The following is a 22693-nucleotide window of genomic DNA, read 5'->3' as shown; positions in this document are numbered from 1 at the left end:
TATGAATTATCATCACTTTGGTTCTTAAATTATCAAAATTTCCACCTAACTTTATGTTTCAATCCGTCTAATGATGTGATCTTCAAATGTTAAATGATTGATAATTTGATCAGTTACTCAGTACCTGAGGATTTTTTTTACCAAATGCTTTTTTACTCTTGAATAATTACTGGCTACTTTTTACTTTTACTTAAGTTGAAATATGTTGAAGTATTGCTAATCTTACTTGAACACAACTTGTGGGTTCTCTGCTCAGCGCTGGTTTTGGGATATCACATAAAATCCTGATAAAATACACTGAAGTGTGTGACAAAATATGGAAAAGTTTTAAATCAACCTACAGCAGAGGGAAATTCAGCGTTTTTATTCGACATTATGGAGCCAGAGCGAACCGTAAATTACTCGCGAGTCTCATAAATAAATAAATGACTGAAGACGGAAAAGTTTCCTCCTTTCTCACAATGACTCTTTTTAAACCAGCCAAACTCTGACTTTTTCTTTGCCTCCTTTCTTCCCCATCTTACCTCCCAGTAAAAAGGGTCAAGTGCTCCGTTAAAACACACAGTGTATAATTTTATGGGCTTTTCCCGGCGGAGGAGCGGCAGCGCGCGGATCAGTGTCAGGCTTTGTAAGATGCTGAATGGGGGCGGAGGAAGAAAACTCATTAGAGTCCTATAAAAAAACAGAAAGTATCTGCGATCATAAAGGGGCCTGCAGGAGGACAGAGAGTCACTCTGCCGGTGGAGACCTCCTCACACACTCCTTCACCACTCAGCCCGTCAGCGCGCTCGGTGCGTGGCGCACGGACAGAGCCGGGGCGCGCTGCTCTCTGAGAAATAAACTGTAGCTTGTTCCACAGGATCAAACCTTCTATTTATGGTTATTATTATTATCATTACTTTGAAACCGCGGTGTTAATTTAGAGGATGCTCGACTCAGCTTGGAGTAGATGCTGCTTTGTGCTGTTTCTCGTCGCTGCTGTGAGGACGGAGGCATCCCAGGTGTCCGAGGCGCGTCCGAAAGCCAACTCCATCAAGCCCTCTTCCCTGGAGGAGACGCCGATCCAGGCAGCGAACCGGTCGGCCCCGGTCACTAGGAAGCAGCGGCTCCCCCCGCAGGTACGCTCCTCCAGTTCCTGACCTGCTAAAAAATGACCTCTAGTGATTTTACGCACAAAGCGGAGTAAGATAAGATCGTAAATTCTTTTCCTTTTCTTCTCCATTTCTTGTTTCTTTTCGCTTCTTTTTTTGCCCAGCTCAAGCTTCGCAGCTTTTAATGAGCCTGAACTGCATTTGATTCGCTGTGGATCAGAATCTAAAGCGCTTTATTACCTCAAACACCGACTATTTTGTTCAATATTGATTATGTACTGATCGATTGGTTTTGGTGAAACCTTTACTCTGCGTTTGCTCCAACAACCAAAAAAGTTTGATTTCGCTGCTTTCAAGGCGACATTTGATGCGGTTCATCTTCAAATAGAACATTTTAAAAATATCGGTGATTTGAAACTCGAGTCAGTTCATTAAATGCTTGATTTCTCCAAATATTTTTGGTTTTTACATTAGACAACAATTAAAAAGTGCTTAATGCCCTAAAAATCTTTGAAATAGTCAGTATTTTTGTGTTTTCATAACTACAGCTGGAAACTTAAGCATCAAACTATTTCTAAGATTCTTTGACTGCAGAATAATGTAGATTATTGTGCTTTTTGTGCTTTAAGGTGATCTACAACAGCACTTAAATAACCTGTTTTTGTGTTTCACAAAAAGATTATTTCACCTATAACACGTTCAACCTTAAGTTTAACTGATCAGAGTTAACCTGTAGTTCACGTTTAATTGTCAGAGTGTTACAGTTAAAATCTTCTAAAAGTCCTGAAAAGTGTCTGAGTTTCACACGCAGAAGAAAAGATTGCCAAGGAATTACTCTGTAGCTACTTTTATCATTTTTATCCACTTTTATAAAAAAAAGTTTTACTCACTGTTGATGTTCTGAAAGCATTGAAATGACTCCTTTTCTTGTGGTTTTGCAGAAAGAATAAAGGTGTCATAAATCACAGTTTACTGTTACAGATCTCTGTTTATAGTGGGATAATTAGGCACTGTAATTAGGTTGCAGTGGTCAGAGAGCAGCAGTCTGTCTAAAATGGGTTTAATGCTCCCAAAACATCTGAGACGCTGTTTTATTATCTTCCACATAAAAAGTAAAAGTTTTACTTCCGAATAATTATGATTCTTTGATAATATTCAGGTTATGCTAGTATAAATGCTGTGGTTTGTAATCTAGGCACCATTTAAGCCACTGCAATAGACATTTTTGAGTATATTCATAAATATAATAAGCATTTCTGAGACCATAAGCTGAAGTATAATCCAGTTTAGGTCTAAAAATTGTTGCTTTCACACTTTGTTCCCTTTGAAGAGATCTAAATGGCAAAGAGAATCCATGAAAATGACACATTTTTGTAATTTAAAATGAATTAAATGACGGTTTAAGACATCACAAACTTTATTATAAAGGTTCTTTGATTAGAGTAGAATGTTACTTTCCAGGTCTTAAAGGATTGCTGACCAAATGCAGTTCTAGCTCTCTAAAAACGGCGGAACTGCCCTTTACTTAAGTGCTCAAATTGGAATTTATGATTCAGGATCGAACTCCAAAAATCACAGAATAAAAGCTGAAACAAGCTCTTCCTGTCATGTGCGAATCGTTAGTGGGAATTTGGAGCGTCGGACCCCTCGTAAACCCCTAATTGCCTTTTCCAACCTGACGCCGCTGGCGGGAGCTGCTAGCATCCACAGTAAATCATTAATGCAGCAGAAATGTGAGAAAAAGTTAACACTTGAGGTAATTTTCTGTCTGGGTCTTGGTGCTGTTAAAGTGGTCCAGACGCTTGCTGGGATTATGGGGCCCTTGCGGGGCGTCTGGGGGCTAAGTTAACCCCGCTCAGAATGCGTTCAGCTCAGGTTTTCTTTTTAAATTGTAATCTAACTGCTAGGACTCAAAAGTTAAAGTCCGGGTGGTTAAATCTGCCTCTCTGAGCAGCTTTCCATCTCAGTTTAGATGACTGAAATCCGTCTTATTCACCTTGTCTGCATCATTTTGCTGTTGCGGTTGAAGTCCTTTAATACCTGCTAAGTGCTGATGGCCCAGACGCGGGAATTGCTGGAAAAGCCGCTCGCTCCTCTGCGGAGTGTGGAAACCTCAAGCAGCGCCGCCAAACCCCAAATTGAGCGGCCGCTCCGGCGGTGCCACTGCCGCAGCGTTTGGTGGTTCCGGAGGAGCGGACTGTGGGGGAAACCATCTGCATGTGCAGAGACCACCACAATGCCACGGTGGCTTTCCACAGGATCAGGATGCCACAGTTTTTATGGCAGGTTAAAGGTCGGGGTGCCTGCTGCATCTCTTCATCACACTGCAAAAACACAAAATCTTACCGTAATTTGATCTAGTTTCTATTGCAAATGGAAAAAATAACTTACAAAACTTTTCAGCAAGATGTAGGAGCTTGTTTTAAATCTTAAAATTCTTTAATATTGATGAAAAAGTATTTGTTTCATTGGCAGTTTATTTCACCTACAACACAGGAAAAATGTCTTTGTTAGACGTGAAATAATCTGCCGATGGAACTAGAACTTTTTCATCAATATTAAGGAATTATTGACTTCAAACAAACTCCTACATCTTTCTGAAAAGTTACCCATGAGTTTGTTTTGTCTTATTCCAAGGGTACTAAAATATTTGCGATAGAAATTAGACCAAAAATACTTGGTGGATTTTGTTATTTTGCAGTGCATGAAGTTTTATATATAGGTAATAATTGCAGTTTTAGTTTTGGACTTAAAACTGCAGGATTTTCTTTCCAAAGTGTGTCACAGTGGAAGTTTAAACATCATTTGTGAAGCTAATTACTGTGATTAAAGATTTGGGTACAGATTTGGAACAGTTTGCTCAAACTGTGAATCAGTGAGCTACATATTACCACTCTGCACTATGGCTCTCCACCCAGGGTGCCAACATCTGAAGGTGAAAAGGTTTTCAAATAAATCAGTTTTATATTGTTGGTTTGAATCACCAGTCAAAGGATTTAGGTATCATCTTAGTGGTTCTGAAAAGTTTGGCTACGTTCCCTCAGCAGGAAAACCCAAATTGGACTTTTTCACGGCAGTCTGAACGGCCCGGTTCTGATCTTTTCACTCCCCGAAAAATCCAATTTGTGCCACTTCCATATGTGGAACTCAATTAGTTTTCAAGGAGTCTGCAGTCTGAACTTTCATGTTGCATTTTATCCGACTTTTATGTCATTGTTGTGAGACATGCGTCATAATTCTGCACCAGACGCAGCCAGACAGCGAATCTGGTCGTAAACATTGGCTGAAAATTATCATTATGAATTTCAGGAAGAGGTGAAGTTGGTGAAGCATCACCTTACACCTCCCATAGTTCTGACTCCACAAACAAACAGACTTCTCTACAGAAGCTGTAGTCAATGCTCCAGTAATCTCTGTTGCTATTAGTTGGGCTTTTCTTTTCATCAGCTTTCATTTTATCGGCGTCCGTTATTTCCTTCATAAACAGTGCGCTGCTGTGTGACGTCTGCATTCTTCTTCTTCGCATGCAGGTTGTTTGGGATTTTGAACCGTTCACACAGAAGTCATCATTCAGTAATATGAACGACCACATGAAAAAAAAAATTAATCAAAGACTTGGAACTGAGCATGAAGACCTGCTGTGTGAACGCAGCCTTAGTAGTTTTGAGAAGAGACTTCAGAGGCGTGTGTGTATAAACCCAGGCAGGAAGCATCAGATCTGACCACTTACTTTATTTGGTGAAAACAAAGATTAACTTTATTGAACAATCTGGGCAGCAGATGTCCATTTAGGATTCCTCTGTCTCCAGAAGGCGACTGTTAAGGAAAAGGACAGGAAGTAGAAAGTTTATCCATTCATTTCGATGTGAGAACAGACACTGCTGGTGTCTGATTGCTACTCTTTGACTGCGTTATATTAGAACTAGAAATGCATAGAAATACCAGTTTACTTGCAAAACAGGAAAAAGTTTGAGGATTTTCTTGTAGAATGATGGCAGCATGAGGTGGGGGAGGGGTCGCACTGCTTCGCTCCATTCTGCAGGAAACTTCCTCTGGCCTCTCATTTAAGGTGAATAAAAACCTCTAGCTGTTTTAACGCCGAGCTAAACTACCACAACACATACTCAAACAGAATTCAGTTTCTTCTTCAGAGGTTGTCAGGTTGTTTCCTTCAGTGGTTCTTGGTGCAGCGCCCCCAGAGGCGAGGAAGGGAACAGGTTTTTCAAAAGGCTGAGATCGTTTGACTCAGTGCAATATGAACATAAACGGCAGCAGCTGAAAATGTAACAAATGTTGCAACTTTGGTTCCCAATCAAACTGAGTCTAAACGACTATACGGTGTGAAAACTACCTAAGAAACTCTCTCTCTTCTTTTTAGATTTCAGGCCTCAATATTCTTTTTTTTTATGCCACCATGTCGATTATTTACTGATTAAGGAGACATGTAGAGAATTTACAACAATATTTCTATGAGTGAAGAGGAGGAACAGACACCCAAACATGTTAGCATTTCCCTACTCCAGACAGGAAAATGCTAGCGCTGGCTATGCTAGTCAATGCTAATGTTTCCCTCCTTCATTTGGCTCAGGCACAGAAAAAAAGCAAGTCAACACTAAATCGCATTATTGAGAATGAACATCTGTCAAACATATTTCTGAGTTATCCTGTCAATCTTACTCCGCATCAGATTATGGGTGGGTGATATGAACTTAAAGTTTTATTACAATATTGTCTGGTAATATTTTTGATAAAATCTATTTATCACTTTTATTATGTAACTGTCTGGCAATCAGAGCCAAACAAACACAAATCCTTCTGTTGAAAAACGTTCACATTATTAATGAGTCACATAAAGAAGTGTGATTTATATCACTAAAAAGCACAAAGTATTTCATCATATTTGTTAAACTTATTGATATTTATTGATACTCTCAGAAACAACTAGTGGAAAAATGAGTAAAAATAAGAATCCTGACAATACAGACAGTTTTAGAGGGCTATAAACATTATTGGTTGGTATTTATTATGGCAGCAATGAATCAAAATTCTTATCATGACAACAATGATCACTTTGAATGATAAAAAATATGATAAATACACCAGATTTGCTTCATATGCTTTTTTACACTCAAGTCTGTGAGTTTTTGCAACACTTGGTTTGTGCTAAGCGTCCCAGTCAAAGTAACAATCTGATGGAAAATGTGTTTTAAAAAAATAAACTACTCTGGGAGAATTTCTCTCAGTTCAATTCAATTCAGTTCACTTTATTGTGTCCCTGAAGGACAATCCATTTGCATCAAGTAGTGTTGACAGCCAACTCATTCACGCAAACTTTAACATGACAATCAATAAAACAAAGATAAGAAGGTCCCTCAAAAATAAATGTCAAAATATAAAGATAATTCTCAGAGTAAGATACTAACCGCTCAGGACTACTCCGCCTAACCCCACTTCACACAATCTGAAGTACCGCTTAGGGACCCTCATGTGTGGTGTTTCCTCTGGTGACAGAGGAGACCTGTGTTTATCTTAAAAAGGCAAACAGGCCCAGATTTCCCATGATGCTCTTTGAACTAGCTCCTCTTCTTTGTGTGGGATCAGCGTGGAGCTGAAGACGCCGCCGTTCCTGGAGTCTCAGAGCGTCTTGGCTGTAAACACACGTGTTTTTAGTGATGAAAGCAGCGGCGTTTGAAGGCGGTGTGAGTGACTGGTGCGCCGTCATCCCCATGTTATCCGATACTGGCCGTCTTCTGCTTCCAGGGCATGAAGTCTGTTTACTCAGCCGCATTGTTTATTTGACTCCTTCAGGCCCGCGGTGCTCATTAACACCATTCATAGCTTCAGGTTTCTGACGCTCCTCCTGCCATCATGAGACAGAGTGACAAACACGGCTGAACTGTAGAGGAATCATGAAAAGTATAGATTTCACCTTTCCATGTTAAAGGACTTTGGTCTTTACAGCTGAATTATGGCTCATGTAGAGGGTATTATGTATTTTCTAGGCACACAGTTCCTTTTATAGCATAAATAACTATACAATATACTGACAAAAAAAACCCTAATCTATTTCAGGCATAAAAAACACTTTTGTAAATAATTTTTCCCCAATATGAAACTTATTAAACTAATATTTACAGTAGGAAACGTTTATAAAATACTTCCTGTGACATCAGAACAACAAAGCTGGTGTATAAACAAGAGGTCTCACTCCGATATGATATCTTGATTTCATATTGGAGTGAAACCAAGAGATGAAAAAAGTTATTTTAACCAACTTTTTTTAGTTAAAAGGTTTCATTCAGTGAAGTTAAAGTTACTCATAGTGGGACGAGTGTCAAAAGTTTTACTGACATGACTTGGTTTCGTATATCATAAAGCTTTTCGATCCTCAGGTGTTTTTGTGCTTTTATTATTATTATTATTTTGTTAAAACCTGGGACAGAATTTGGACAAAGTTTAAAGGTGCATAAAGAAACTCGTTAAATCATATATTAAGATGATAAATAGAAACTTTAGAAAAACAAAACAAATTTTGTGCAATTTTTATACAACTAAGTGCAAATAAATAATAAAATTTGAGAGCAAATCAACACAAAATTTTTCTTGAGGTTAATTTCAGAAACGACAATAAGAAAATAAAGTAAAATCTGACTTTAAAGTATCAGTCTGACTGTTATTGATCTGATATTGACTTAGTCTCGATATCTTGGACCGATCCATCCAGCCGGACAGCATTCACTTTTTCTTGGACAATCGTTTGCATTGTGTTGTTGACTTTACAGTGGTGCCTCACACTGAGCATGCATGCAGCAACAGTGGAGAGGAAAACTTTCCTTTAACAGGAAGAAACCTGCAGCAGAACCAGAACCGGGTTCAGTGTGAGCATCCATCTGCCATGACCAACTAGAGGTTTTTACTAGACAAAGAAATTAATCCGATTTAACATCATTTCACCTGTAATAAACCTTTGATTTATTACAAAGGTTTATTACAGCATCATTATCATGCAGAGAACTGTGAAAGCAGTGAGAACTACATCTGGATTTTCAGTTTTTCCTCACCATGATAATCCCAACACATTCTGCAGCCAGAGGAGAATCTTTACTAATTAAACTGAAACTGATGGCTCTGTTAGAATGATGTGTTCTTTTGCTGTCATTGTTACATTTTTTAGAGTTTTTATGCAGACTAGACCCGAGTAGAAATTACATTCCTGCTGTTATTTATAAGCGTAACGGAAAACTTCCTTGGAAATGACATCATAACTGAGGAATGGGTAGATGGAGGTAAATACGGGAAGGATTGTTTAAGGATCCTGCAGTAAATCCCTTGTAGATTGTTGCTCCCGCACATTTAATGTTTCTCTTCAAAGCAACGGGTCTTCACCGGCACGAGACCCGCGGTTTCCCATATGGACCTGTGTCTGTTTATCACCAGCATGCAGGGCAGGGCTCAGAGGACGCACCGTGTTTACACACTTCCTGCGCAGATCCAGGGGCCTCGCTTTTATGTGTGAAGGCAAAAATAAGGGAGCAGATATGAGATGGGGACGATGCATCCGAATGTCCCTCAGAAGTGAGACGAGGTGTTTTAAAACTGAGATTATCAGCTGTGGCTTGAGGTCCCGTATCGCTCAGATCTGTCTTGCAGTTTGGTTTTTGATGGAAGAGGTGTCCTCAGGTCTGCGCCAGCCTTTCAGATTCATTGATGCTGATCTGAAAGTGCAGCTCAGCCGGACGGACAGATCTGAAGTGGCCCAGCATGTGGCTGGCCCCGCTTGTCTCCGTATTTAGATAACAGCACATTTTTCTTGTCGGGGGAGAAAAATTCCAGCTGCACATTCCCAAACTTCTCCTCATATTTCCAACAAATTCATCTGCTTGTGTTTGCCCCAGCAGCCCTCAGGAATGTACGCATCTCTCTTAATAAACAGAGCCCAGCTTTGAAGTTGATGCTTTAATTCAGAAAAAAAACTATTTTCACAAAATCTATGAAGTATCACATCAGATTAAGGCAGTAACCGGAGTTACGACAGATTGTTTTAATTAAGGAGTATGACTGTCAGTCTGAGGACCATCTTAATGTCGGTTCATTAGGCAGAGGGCTGGAGCCGGGGATGATTAGCACGACGGCAGACAACCTGGTCCTTTCGAAAAACCAGAGACTCCAAACCAGATTATTGCACATTTAATCTGTCCTCAAACGGAAATGTTAAATGGCAGTTTGTGCTTTGAGAGAGAGCTGAAGGTTGTTAAAGATGGATTTCTACAGAGACATTGTTCGGCAAACAGGAAAGATGTGGCACAAGAAGGCTGGCTGCACTCAGTTTTTAATACCTTTAAATCTACTTAAAATTACACCCAGGTGTGCAGCATTATTAGCTGCCTTCAATGACTTGTAATGTGTTATGCAACATAGCAGAGCTGCAGTCTGTAATGGAAGAAAATGCATATAAATTCACTGCACGAATGGGAAACTTCTTCTCTGTTAAATGAAGAGCTAAAACTGAGAAAACTGTAAAAAGATTTCTGTTTTTTTTCTGCTCTGAGTCAAACGATCCAAACCTGTTCCCCTCCTCACCTGTGGGGGCGCTGCACCAAGAACCACTGAAGGAAACGGGATAAAAACATTTGTAGAAGAGACTGAGTGCAACTTCCTTCTTCAGGAAATAAAAATGGAGTGGCGTCAGATTTTAGCGGTTGTAGGATTTCTCTTTTATCAATGCCAGAAGACCACGAGTCTTGCGGTGTTTTGGTTTTATTTACCCAGAATTCCCTGCGTTGTAGTCCACTTCCTGCTTTTGGAGCGGTCTCCCGTCCATTTGGTGTTCACACATGTGTTCAGACTTCAACAGAACCAAAACCGTGTATAGGCGGATCAGAGTTTGTTTTTTCAGTAGAATTTGATCCACAAAATGATTTTCTCCACAGGAAAACATACATTAACTTCATCCTGCTGCCTCAGTTGGATTTAACAGGAAAAATACAACCTGCTGTTGACCAAATGTTGATAAATAAATTCCTCCAGGTCTGATTTTTTATTACTGGCCACATTAGAATATTTATTTGAATACTTATGAATTCAAATAAATATTCGGTTTATAGATATTTATTGATATAAAACTTGTTAGCTAAATATTTAGTTTGGATCCAAACTAAAGTTTAGTTTTGATCAATAAGCCAATATTTAATCCATTTGTTAGATCCATTAACTTCCTAGTTAAATATTTTGTTTAAAACTGTGACATTTATGAACAACTGTATAAATATGTGAAAATATGAAAAAGAACCTTCATATTTTTCTCTGGCAACAGGCTAAATAATTCAAAATATCGACTGTGTAGCTTTACAAACACTGATGATGTCTAATTTATAAATGCTGCTTTAAACTACAGTTGCTGTTTGTGAAATCCTCGCTGGGGTTTTGTGTTTCTAAATATTGCTGTTGATTGTTTCAAGCTGCATTTTTAAACCCCAAAATATTAAAAGAGCCAACAGAGTAAATGAACAAATCTTTACATTTATAAATCCAGAGCGCAGCAGCTCTCTGCAGAGCTCTGTAATCCATGTTGAAGCTTTTTATTTTTACCGTTTTGTTTTGAAATAAAACACACAGTAAAAGTGACACAAACTCGTAACTTTAAACCGTGGCACTCAGGACATTTTAATTGGTGTCTGTGAGCCAGCAAGTTTGTTAAGCTCCAAACCAGCTGCTGTGGCGGGAGAAATGGCAAAACTTTCACTGAACAGAATCAAATCCAAGTCATTATTGTTTTTATGGAATATTGTCTTTAGCCAAAGTTTATGGCATTTTAATCCATGAAAAAAGATTTAATTATGTGCAAATATATCTAATAATGAGGTATAGAGAAACGGATGAAAGGATAAGCTTTAATAAAAAGCTGTTTCCCTCTTTTTTCCTTTTATTATAGTACATAAAGCCTCTCTAATAACCACCTTTAAGAAGCATTAGAGAAAATCTATAAAACATCATGGCTCTGTTACTTTCATCAACATGTTAAGTGTTTGATTTCTTGGAATCTGACATGATGATGGATGAGCATTCAGCTTGAATTCAAGCTAATTTCCCTTTGGCTCCGTCAGCGACTCCATCTGCTCTCAAAGAGTCAGACTGGCAACCGTCCAGAAAGCTCCAATCATCTTAATTTTCCAAAGCCGAAGCACAGAAGAAATAAATTATAACATACTGGAATATTAATGCTGTTGATTTAAGCATTTTTGTCTGAACTGATCCCCGTTTTGTTTAGTTTTTTCCCAGTTTTTTGTTTGGCGCGACCAGCCATGATACGCTGAACCCAGGTTCTCTTTTTCTAACAGTGTGGATGTAATTATCTCACCAGACTCAGTTGGGGCATGTCAGGCTCAGTCCCGTGTTGAATAGTTGATGTTTGTCAGCGGTGAGCCGCAGTAAATCAGGTCTGTCAGCGCAGTACCAGCTCAATGTGGATGCGGTGCAGCAGCCAAACGCGCTCGTCTGAAACTCAGCGCCGTTCATGTCGGTTCCTCCCCCCCCCCCCCCCCGCTGTTAGCATGTTTTTTGTGTTAATCTGGTGGGAAAACTTTACACCTTTGATCATCTCTCAAACTTTGAAAGCTAAACATGTGAATAATAATAACAAGAGGACGTGAATGTCAGCGTGTTTCGCCTCGGAGTCTTCACATCTTTATTCCTCTATTAACTCGGTGTAAATTCAATCCCTTTATTTCATACATCTACAAAGTTTATTTGATTTGTGGTGCGTTTTCACCAAGCGCCTTTGCTCCCGCTCCAAGTCCAAGAACAAACAAAAGGACTTGCATGTGAAAGGAATGATATAAAGATACTTGTTCCAATAAAACTTTTCTCTGTATGTGGAAATGTGGATGCTGTATCTGCTAAGGTGTCTTTTTGTTTTTCTAGTGATTTCAGCTCCTTATATCTGCTGCTGCACTTTGTAGTCTATTTACTCTTTCTGAAAAAAACAAAGTCGAATTTCAGCTAAATGAACTATGAAGGAGTATGATTGCCTGCTAAAATTCCCTTCAGTTCCAGATCATTAAAACTCTGAGCACTTTGTGAGGCCTGAGTGAAAGGGAAGCATTCCTAATCACATTTATTTTCAGTTGCAGGCAACAGTTTAGGGAAAGAACAATTCCAATAAAGATTATTTTGATGTAGAAAAGAAACGTTGGGACTAAAAGCTAGTATAAAAATACTCAAGAACAGTGAGAGTCTGGTGCGGTTATCTCTAATAAATCATGTAGAAACACACATGGTTGTGTTTGGCTAAGATTTACTTTGGTGCAAAGCCATATACTGGAGCACAGCCTTGTTGTCCAGTTTGACCAGTTATTGTAGGTTTAGTTTAATGGTTGTTTTTTATTGACGCTATCAGAGCAACTTTTCATTTTGTTCTGGAAGGATGAAGTCAAAGCAGCGATGCTACAGTATTTATTTTATTCTGTGTATTTCTACCAAATATACACAGTAGAAATACACGCTCCGTATGTTTTTTTCTTATTTTAATCAAACAGCTTCCACCTCGAAACTGGTTTAATCACCCTCAGGCGATAATGAGTCTTTTACATCTCAGAGGAATTTTGGCTCTCTCTTTTTTGCTGCATTGTTTTAATTCTGCCATATTGAAGAGTTTTCAGCCAGGAATAATTTGTTTAAGGTAATTTTACAGCATTGCAGTAGATATAAGTCAAGACTTTAACTAGACCACTACAAAATCTCCATTTGGTTTTATTTTTGAGCCATTAGTTGATCTTATCAGTCCTCAGAATATCTTTCTAAATGTTTTGGGGTCATTAATTTGTTTTCTGGGAATGTCTGGTTCACATGGAAAAATAGTTATTCAGAATTTTAACACCATTTTCCAACAATCTTGAGGATCCTGCGATTATCATGACAACTCTAAAGGTAATCAGAAGAGATAGTCCTGCAGTGTGTTCAGAGTGATTTGGACCGCTCCGATCGGGGATATTCACCATGTCGGATTGTCTTGGCCCGCAGCGTGTGCGGCGTTTTTCCGACGACAAACGAGAACGCAGCCTGGTGAATGTGACGCGCAGCCAATCAGAGAGCAAAGTGACAAAAACAAAATTCAGGAATCCAAAATGCAGAAGACCAAACAACTTGCAGGGTGGACCAGACGTATTTTTGAGTCATTTTTCTCTGTTAAAAATAATCCACAAATTGCCGCCATTGCTTATTCCTGGTCAGCCATGTTTGTTTACTCTGAAGTCACGTTTGGTCTCGAGAGATTTTAAGAGATTTCAATTTTGCCATCTGAATGTTGGTGAGTGAAATCGGTTCCTCTGTGGTGTGTTGTCTTAGGTTTTGAATCTTGCAGTGTGAACCAGGCGTTAGACTCACCTTTGGGTTCTTTTTGGGTTGAATCATGACCTCTGACCCCTGCAAGGATAACTGAGGTCTGCAGAGATTGAAATGTCCATGTTTTCATCATTTTAGATCATGTTTCTCTCTGCGGCTCACTGGAATCCCAAAGTTTTAGAAATCACTATCACCTTTTCTTAATTTCGGTCGTGATTTTGTTTCTCATCCGTTGTTAAATTTGTTCAGCTCATGTCATCATGTGTTGCTTTTCGAGATCTTGTAGCCTACTTCATGTTGGCAGATGGGTTCTGTTTATGATGATTTATTGATTCTGGATCCAAAGAAATCCATTTTGCTTTCACTCAAGATCAGTTCGGCTTGATTGAATTCCCTGTTGAACAAGTTAATTAGAAATAACTTTTAGTATTTGTGGTCAGTCTGATATTAAACTGACTTTGTGACAAATTAAAGTGCAACATTTCGCAGCTCTGCAGGCTCTGATGAGGACAGAGTTGGTGCTTTCAGCGCCAGGAACAGGAAGAACATCTGTTGAGCAAACTCTAGATGCAGTTCAGTTGTTATTAGTTATTTTTACAGGTTACAGGTTATTACACAATAAACGTGTTATAACTCAGTGATTACAAAAGTGGACATGATCCCTTGAATTCAGTTTATTTATAAAATGAACCAAATCAAGATGATTATCTCATCTTGATGAGATTTCCATTCTGGAAATGGATTTAGATTCTTATTATTGATGTTTCAATAAATGAAAAACATTCAATTCTTATGGCGATTAAAATAGAGGTTCAGTTCTGATTTGTTTTTCAATACAAAACCAGTTTGATGACTTAAATTTGCCTTTCATTGGGTTTATTTATTTATTTATGTTTAAACTGAAGTATTGCATTTTTCTTTTACATCACAGTTTCCTGTCACCTATATGCTGATGATTCTCTTCTTTAGATTTTAGCTCATTATTTGAATTTAATGATCATCAAAAAATGTTAAATAAAATAAGAAAATTATTATTTTTTTTAAATTTCAAACGTTAATTTCTTGGGGAGTATTTATACTTAACATTTCTAATATTGAAGTTTAATGTTAAAGTGTTGATACTTAATTATACGTTGTAATTTGAAACTGATTTTACGTTTGTTTAATAAAACAACAGTCCAGTTTTACTGTCTTTTTTTGCTGACGTTTAATTTTTATTTTAAAGCCGTACTTACTTATCGAGTTCTTCTCAGTTCAAATCAAACTTCTCCTCAGTGCTTTTCTTTGGTTTTAATGTGAAACCCACAGGTTTGTTAATATTCTAATAGAAGTAGCTGAAGAATTTCCTTACGTTTCATTTGTTTCACTAAAGTAAAATAGTTTTTTAAAGAAAGAGTTGAAGATTTCATAAACAAAATGTAAATATTTAACACTTTGTGTTGTTGCACCATATAAAGTTTAATACTTCCACAACATTGTCGTTTGTGTCTGCAGCAGGTGTATCCCTGCAGCAATGACAAGGAGTGCAGCGTTGGCAGCTACTGCCACAGCCCGCAGCAGGCCTCGTCGCGCTGCCTGTCCTGCCGCCGCAGGAAGAAGCGCTGCCACCGGGACGCCATGTGCTGCCCTGGGAACCGCTGCAGTAACTGTGAGCACCACACTGCCATCTGATTTCATTTTAATTATGCATAAGTTCAAAACTAAATTCAAGAACTGGATTTCTTTTCTTTGAGGCGTTTTGCAACCAAACTGATTTAGACTGGAAACTATGTTTGTTTTGGATCAAATATAAGTCTAGTTTATTTATTAAGCACTTTTAAAAAACAAGTTTACAAAAACTGTACAAAAATAAGATAAATAAAAGACATAAAACAAGAATTAAAACTCGGGCCAGGGCCTTAAAACGCTAATTTTGATTAATTCATTACATAGATTTTGTGTCAATCACTTTTTTTACATACATGTTTTGAGGAGGAACCTTTGTATTCAGTTGTTTCTGGTACTCCTGTAAATCTGATGCACAATAAACAGCAATAGACAGCAAAGCTAAAGCTGCTTCTCTCTTAGCACTGAGGTTCGTTTCTGCTTTAAAAAAAATCTGACTGGACGTTGAAAAAGACAGAGTTGTGTTCACATTGTGCTAAAATGAGTTAACCTATTAGCTAAGCTACTCAAGCCTTTTGAGTTGCTAAAACAATCCTCAGCAACCTGGCTTAGCTAGAAATCCTATCATGTTTGCTACAGATTCAGACGTGTAGAATGATAATAATGAAACATCACTTACTTAAAGCTGCACATTTTCATGCACCAAAGAAATTTGCTGCCAAGATGAAATAGTGTGGAGTCTTCGCTTCACTTTCAGTTTGACAAAAAATATCAACAATTTCTGTATTCCTAAATACTGGGTTAGCTGTAGAATAACAAAATATTTCTGATCTTCCTGCTGTTTCTTTTGATATCACTCAACAGTTATGAGTGAAGGAAATGCATAGAGTTGCATTCAAAGCCTCTATTTACAGCTGAATTTCTAAACACTGTTAGATCTTTACATATCACCAGCTGGTGTTTAGAAATCCTGATTTAAACTTTGTGTATAACTCCTGTTTTCATCGCTAGTAATAAATAATGTTTGTATACAATGACTGTTTAAAACATTGTAGAGGGATTTATGTGTTCCCTGCAGACACTAAGAGGACAGGAAATTAAAATGTTTGATATTTAAAACCTCACACAGTGAGTGAGCATTGTCTTGATTGAAATGCTGCTGCAGTAAGTTCGTTAAAATCAAAAACCTGAAGCATGCGTCGCTGAGATGACTGAGTCAAACCTTAACTGGTGAAGGTTTCAGCCTTTGTTGTAAAGCAGTGTTCTTACAGAAACTATCCTGTAGCTCACGCACTCATAAAGATTTATTATTGTGAGTGAATCAACAGATTTATACATCATACTCTTCCCAACATGTTGGAAAAAAGTTCAGTATTTCTGTATTTTACTGGACAGAGTATCTGAAACATGGTAGTAAACCTCTCTCCATATTCAACTCAATTTACAAAACATCATTTCATTTTAATCAAAGATACATTTAAATTGATCCTAGTTATCAAACAGCATTAGTTTATTATTTAAGTTAGTTTAAAGAGATCAGAATAATAAAACTTCTCTTTTACATTCTCTTTTATCGTTACCCAGAAAGAGTTCTGGGTAACGAAGCTGTCAAGAAACAAGCTGTCTAAACATTGTTTTTAAGTTCTGATAGCTTATTGTTCTTAAATTGTGAGTTATTATAACTTAAAACAGTAATTTAAACTAAAAACCATGTTTTTCACTTAGTGAGAAATTAAAAATTTAAGAATAAATTTTAAGATATAAAGTTTGGATAAAAACCGTTCATGTTAGTCTAATCTTCAGTTTTCACACACATTGCCACCCAAGAATGCTGCTTTATTGAAAAATTAGGTAGAAGAAATGAGAAAAGCAGAAAAAATGAGTAAATGACTGTTGTCATGGCAACAGTGATAAATAATTGATAAATAAATTTCCCAACGTGGAGCACCAACCCTGCAACATCATTGGTTTTAAGTGTTATGAAAAATATTCTGAGTGTTTCCATCAACCTTCAGACGTTTAGAGTTGAGCTAAAACTTTTTCTCCTATCAGTGAAAAGTTCTCCGTGGGCCGGCTGGATGGAAACCAGAGAAGATGGAGCGGTGTTTCTGAGAGCCATCTAAACAAATCAGCGAATGAACCAAACAGAAATAAACTAGACACTGCAAGACTGCACAAGATTGAGTTACAGAAAGAAAGTATTAACATGCATGCACATTAGAAAATAAACACCGATCTATAATGAGGTTTAGGCTCAATCAAATGAGAAAAAACACAAAACTAATCAAGTGCACATTTGTTGTGTGTCACTGAACAGACTGATCCAGTTTATCTGATAAGATCTAATTAAACCAAAACTCCGGATCAGAAATCTGCAGTGAGCACTAGTGTCTCTAATGCTGCATTTTCAATAAATATACATAAAATACATTTGAAGGTGGCTCAACTTGAAAATGACAGTTAGTCTGCTGGTGTGAAAATTAAAATTAGAAATTAAAGTTCATCAAATTATTAACAAGAAACAAGCTGTCCAAACATTGTTTTTAAGTTCTGATTTTTCATTGTTCTTAAATTGTGAATTATTATGACTTAATACAGTAATTTAAACTAAATGATTATTTCACATTATGTAGGAAAACTGTCCTCACCCAGTTGAACAAGCACACATTTTTATATTGTTTTCAATAACATTATAAAGTTAAAGTAACTACTTATCTTAAGTTAGAAGAATTTAAATTCTTGATTCCATTTTAATGAACTTCTCTTGTGCTACCAGAAAGCATCCAAAATGCATTTTGTTCTTGCACACCTACTTTTTGTTCCAGTTTCATAAAGCAACAGGAAAATAAAACTCCAGCTTTTAACACTCATCAGAAAACTTCATCACCAGCTCAGTCACACACATATGCAGCGCTGCTACAGAATCTATGCAACAATAACAAGATAGCCTAGTTTCATCCATATACTTCACTCACTTCTGCATGCTGGATGCTTGAAATTGAAATTAACATTATGACTCAGAAAATGATTCTTTGACCACTTGGGGCCCTCGTATATTTGATCAATAAATATCCAAATGAAAACATATGTCTTGATGCAGCTGAACACTGTGGTTTCCACACGTTTCATCCCAATACAGATGCACTATTCAAACCAGGGCTGCATCAGAAACCAATATACTTCAAAGATGTGACATCTGACATGTGTCCTGAAAATCTTCTTAAATCCTGTGTCTTTACACCAACATAATGGGTGTTTTTAATACAGCAGCAGGCCTGGGAAGAGAGGAAAAAGGTTCAGGATCCCTTTTCTGATAATCTTTTGAAAGTTTTCTGTTGAGTTCCCAAAGTGCTCAGTATTCCAGAAAGTCGTGTACATTCCTGCAGCACATTCTGGTCTGCAGTACATTCTGGTCTTTTGAAGAGTCTTTCTAAGAATCTCTATTGTTTCCATGGAAAAGTCCTGCAAAACAAAAATTATGTGACCTAAATAAATTCCAATGAATCTGCGATTTGTTAAACCGCCAAAGAAAGCAGACAGATTAAAAACTCTTCTGTTTTTAATGACCTTGATGTCTATTTTTTTCTTTTTCGCTGCAGATATTTGCATCTCCATCTCTGAGAGCGTGCTGTCGCCTCACATCTCTGCAATAGATAACCCCAACGTGTTGTCCACCAAAGACCACAGCTGGAGGAAGAAAGGGAGGGGCCAGCCTAAGCATGTGCTAAAGGGTAAGATTTCAGCCTGAAGGGGTCTAAATCTGTCTGTTGTTCCCCTTCTGGAGGTCTAGAAGTATTCATGGACTCTGCCAGTCCACAAACTATGTTGATAATTGGCTTTCTGCTCATGTGTCAGCAATGGTGTACCCGAAGCATAACATTACGAAACCACAAAGCTTTAGCTGTTTCTGCACCTAGTTGGAGCCGTGATGGCAGTTTCACAGGGAGCAGCACACTTTATGTGAAATACAAGAACAACCACAGAATGGAGGTTAGATTCTTTATTGCTAATAAGTCACTGAGACTCCAGCTTAGCACTCATGTCACCTGATTTATGTTAATGTGAGACTCTGGAACAAAAACGTCTGAACACACAACGCACCGAAAAGAAATAGTGCAAAAGTTTTAAACCAACTTTTATATTTGTAATACTGACGTACAAGTGGAAACATGTGAAAGTGGCTCAGCTTGAAAATGAAGGTTCACCTGCTGCTTTTAATATGTCAGAAAAAGTATCTAAAAAATAGAACAAAGAAGCATTTATTTTCAAATTAATATAACTACTTTAAGTCAGAAGAATTAAAATTCATGTTTCAACTTGCATAAACAAAATATCTGATAATACTTTTTATGAAACATCACACTAAATTCTCAGAAACATTTATTTTGAACGGGATTTAAACAATGTGAGAAGACCTGGTACTCAACCACAGCAAACTGACATATTAAATATATACATATTAATATATTAAATATACATTAAAATGAACATTTGCCTTAACATACAAGCAGCAGGTCAATGTAGTACACAAGATATAAAAACCTGCCGTTAAGCATCCTGGGATATACAGTAGTTCCCACTGCTGCCTTTTCCTTATTTGTTTTTTTAAGTGCTAGCTCAAAAACCCTCGTTTACTCAACCCTGAGGCAAAATTAATAAAAAGTTAGCAACGCAACTTACTGCTCTGTTGCTCTTTCACAAACTCAAACATGTCAGTAAAAAATCTATAACTTGCAAGATTTGTTTACACAACAAAATGCAGCTCAAATGTTTTACAGTGTGAAAGTTTAATTCTTCTACGGACTTTTTGAGATTTTCTTCAGACTTCTGCTGCAGTGATAATAAACCCCAAACACCTACAACTATGAATGAAAGATGGCTCTCTAAAGTACAGGAGTCTCAATGCAAATGCACTCCACACTTTTCAGTTCACAAAATCCAAAATGGTTTCCGGCCAGTGAGTACTTTTTGTTGTTTTGCTGTTGGCTGCTTGTTGACTCATCACCATGTTTCCTGTTCTCTCTAAGGTCACGAGGGCGACCCCTGCCTGCGCTCGTCCGACTGCTCGGACGGCTACTGCTGCGCCCGCCACTTCTGGACCAAAATCTGCAAGCCGGTGCTGCGGCAGGGAGAGGTGTGCACCAAGCAGAGGAAGAAAGGCTCCCACGGCCTGGAGATCTTCCAGCGCTGCGACTGCGCCAAGGGCCTCTCCTGCAAGGTGTGGAAAGATGCCACCTCCTCGTCCAAGTCCAGGCTGCACATGTGCCAGAAGATCTGAAGCGGAGGCAGCTGCTGTGGGCGCGGAGGCCTCGGTCTCCGTCTGCCACGGAAAGCTTTAAGGGAGAGAATGGCTTGTGGCTGCACTGAGAGGGAGCAAAAGACAGAGACTAACAAGAGACAGAACAGACTGCTGCTGCGTGGGTTTCAAACCCTGCAAGCGGACAGCGAATGGAAACGCTCTGATGTGTTCGCCGTGAGCCGCAGCCACCGCTCTCACGCTCAGGCACGCATCTTTCAGACACACAGGGATGGAAGAGCTTTTCTCCCTGCTTCAAAATAAAACACAACATGTTCAGAGAGCCACAGAGAGAGCCGACGGATGCTGTGATGGATGTGGACTTTGTCAAGGTGGAGACAACTGATGTAGCAAACTTATTTTTTTTTAAGCTAAAATACATTAAAACAAATATTCATTACAAGAATTTCAAATCAATATTTTAAAGTCATTATTCTAATATTTCTTAAAGGGGCAGTATTATGTAAAAGTAACTTTTTATGATGTTATTCCCTCATCAAAAACCAACCCGGAGTGTTGTTTTACATGTTTGAAAAATCCTTTAATCTCCATGGCAACCATTCAGTTGAGTAAAACACCTGGGTGGAGCTAGCCACACCTTCGCAGCTCCTTCAGACTAGCCAGCAGGAATTAGCAATCACCTGGTGGAACGCTGAGCTCGTTATAGGAGCTCCTTCTCAGTGAAACGCTGGTAAAAACGTTTTAAAGGGTGAATAGAGGAGCCATGTTGGGATGACTTCCTGAGGGCGGAGTTTCAGAAAGAGCAGGAGTTCTTAAAGAGACAGAGGCCCAATTTCAAGGCTCAAAATTAGGAAGCAAAATTTTTTTAAAGTCACATTTGGTACATACAACATTTTTATAACAACAGAACATATTTACTTAATTATGCTATAAAATGACACTGTGCCTGAAAAACACATAATACTGCCCCTTTATGCTTTATCTTTGGAAACTATTGTTTGCATCTTTCGAATGGCTTTAGCTGCTTTCATCCAACGCCACATACGCCTAAACCAAAGAATACAGAACAATCCCAGTGCAGTTAACGAGTTTCATCTGCTGCACGAGAGATAAAGCATGATTGTGTTGGCTTTGGAAGCCCTCATTGATCTGTCAGATCCAGCTGCGATCCGCCGGGATCACAGTCGTATGTGAGGTGGAGCTCCGCTGCAGACTCAGCGGTACCGGTACCAGACGGAAAGCCGCTCTGCTTTCCCAATCACATTAACGAGACTCGAGGATATGAGGAACTTAGGGGTTTTTTTTTCCATTTGCGAAGCCCGTAGGAATGGAGACGTGGGGAGATTGATTACATAAAGCTGATGTGTTCAAAGGGAATCTGCCGTTTGATTTCTTTGTTTTGTGGGTGGCTCACAGCCTGGTTTGTTGTTCAGCCTCTTAAATATGACTGCATACTTTCTTCTCATGACATATTATGGAACTTAAATTTTGTTCTGGATGTTTTTTGAAAAGCTCTAACCTTAAAACTCATAGTATCACTTTAAAACACACATCTTGTAATCATTTGAAATATCAATAAGCTCTTTTATGTAAATAGACTGGAAGCAATGTATTTAAGAATGGATGTATATCGTGTACATATTAATCCTGAACGCTATAGCCGAAACGGTCGGGTAGAGAGGAGGAAGAGGAGGGCAGAGAGGAGGAAGAGGAGGGCAGAGAGGAGGAAGAGGAGGGCAGAGAGGAGGAAGAGGAGGGCAGAGAGGAGTAGGTTTGACTGATTTTACAGACTGGCTGCAGCTTGTTACAGGTAGAACAATAATTTCCAACATATTTTGTGTAAATGGTGTGTAAATGGTTTGAAGATGCATATCCCACTAAAATGATTTGTGTGAATATTGTACGTTGATTTGTTTTGTGTTTATAAAATGATAATGGAAGAATAAAAGGAATGTATTTTGTATCAGTGATGAAACAAGATACTTTTTATTACATTTAATTAAAAATCTCAGTTTAAATGAGTTGATTTTTAATGATCAGCAAAAACATTTTAGGTTACAATAAAAATACTGTGAACTGCCACAAAATGATGCCGTTAATGAGAACCAGCAGATTAAAGAAATGAAATATGCAACACAGTTCAGAACAATATAATACAATATATTATAATTTATATAAAACGGTACAATAGATGCAGCAGAAAATTATACACAGCAAAACAAGAGGATACAAAGTAATTATATGTAATACAACACAATACGGTATTTTACTAAACACAAAGATATTGTAGAAATAACATTACATAACATTACATAAATGGTACTATGAATAAAAATGACAATTTAAAAAATATTTTGTGCAACTGGTGTGAAGATGTGCAGGATGAACCAATAAAAATGAT

General features: G+C 38.1%; 1 protein-coding gene across 2 annotated transcripts; it reads left to right on the top strand.

The window, feature by feature from the left end:
• Positions 1–597: 597 nt before the first annotated feature.
• dkk2 (dickkopf WNT signaling pathway inhibitor 2) lies at positions 598–20760 on the top strand. 2 transcript variants are annotated; one of them, XM_023333230.1, is made up of 4 exons: positions 598–1118; positions 14928–15078; positions 18635–18766; positions 20063–20760. In XM_023333230.1, the coding sequence occupies exons 1-4, from the start codon at positions 927–929 to the stop codon at positions 20311–20313; spliced, it is 726 nt and encodes a 241-aa protein (XP_023188998.1). In that variant the 5' UTR covers positions 598–926; the 3' UTR covers positions 20314–20760. The 2 variants fall into 2 exon arrangements, with proteins under 2 accessions (XP_023188998.1, XP_005797712.1); XM_005797655.2 differs by having other exon boundaries at positions 600–1118; positions 14925–15078.
• Positions 20761–22693: the final 1933 nt, after the last annotated feature.

This window comes from Xiphophorus maculatus, chromosome 5, assembly GCF_002775205.1.
Source record: "Xiphophorus maculatus strain JP 163 A chromosome 5, X_maculatus-5.0-male, whole genome shotgun sequence".
NCBI lineage: Eukaryota > Metazoa > Chordata > Actinopteri > Cyprinodontiformes > Poeciliidae > Xiphophorus > Xiphophorus maculatus.
This window is presented reverse-complemented; position numbering and strand designations above follow the sequence as displayed.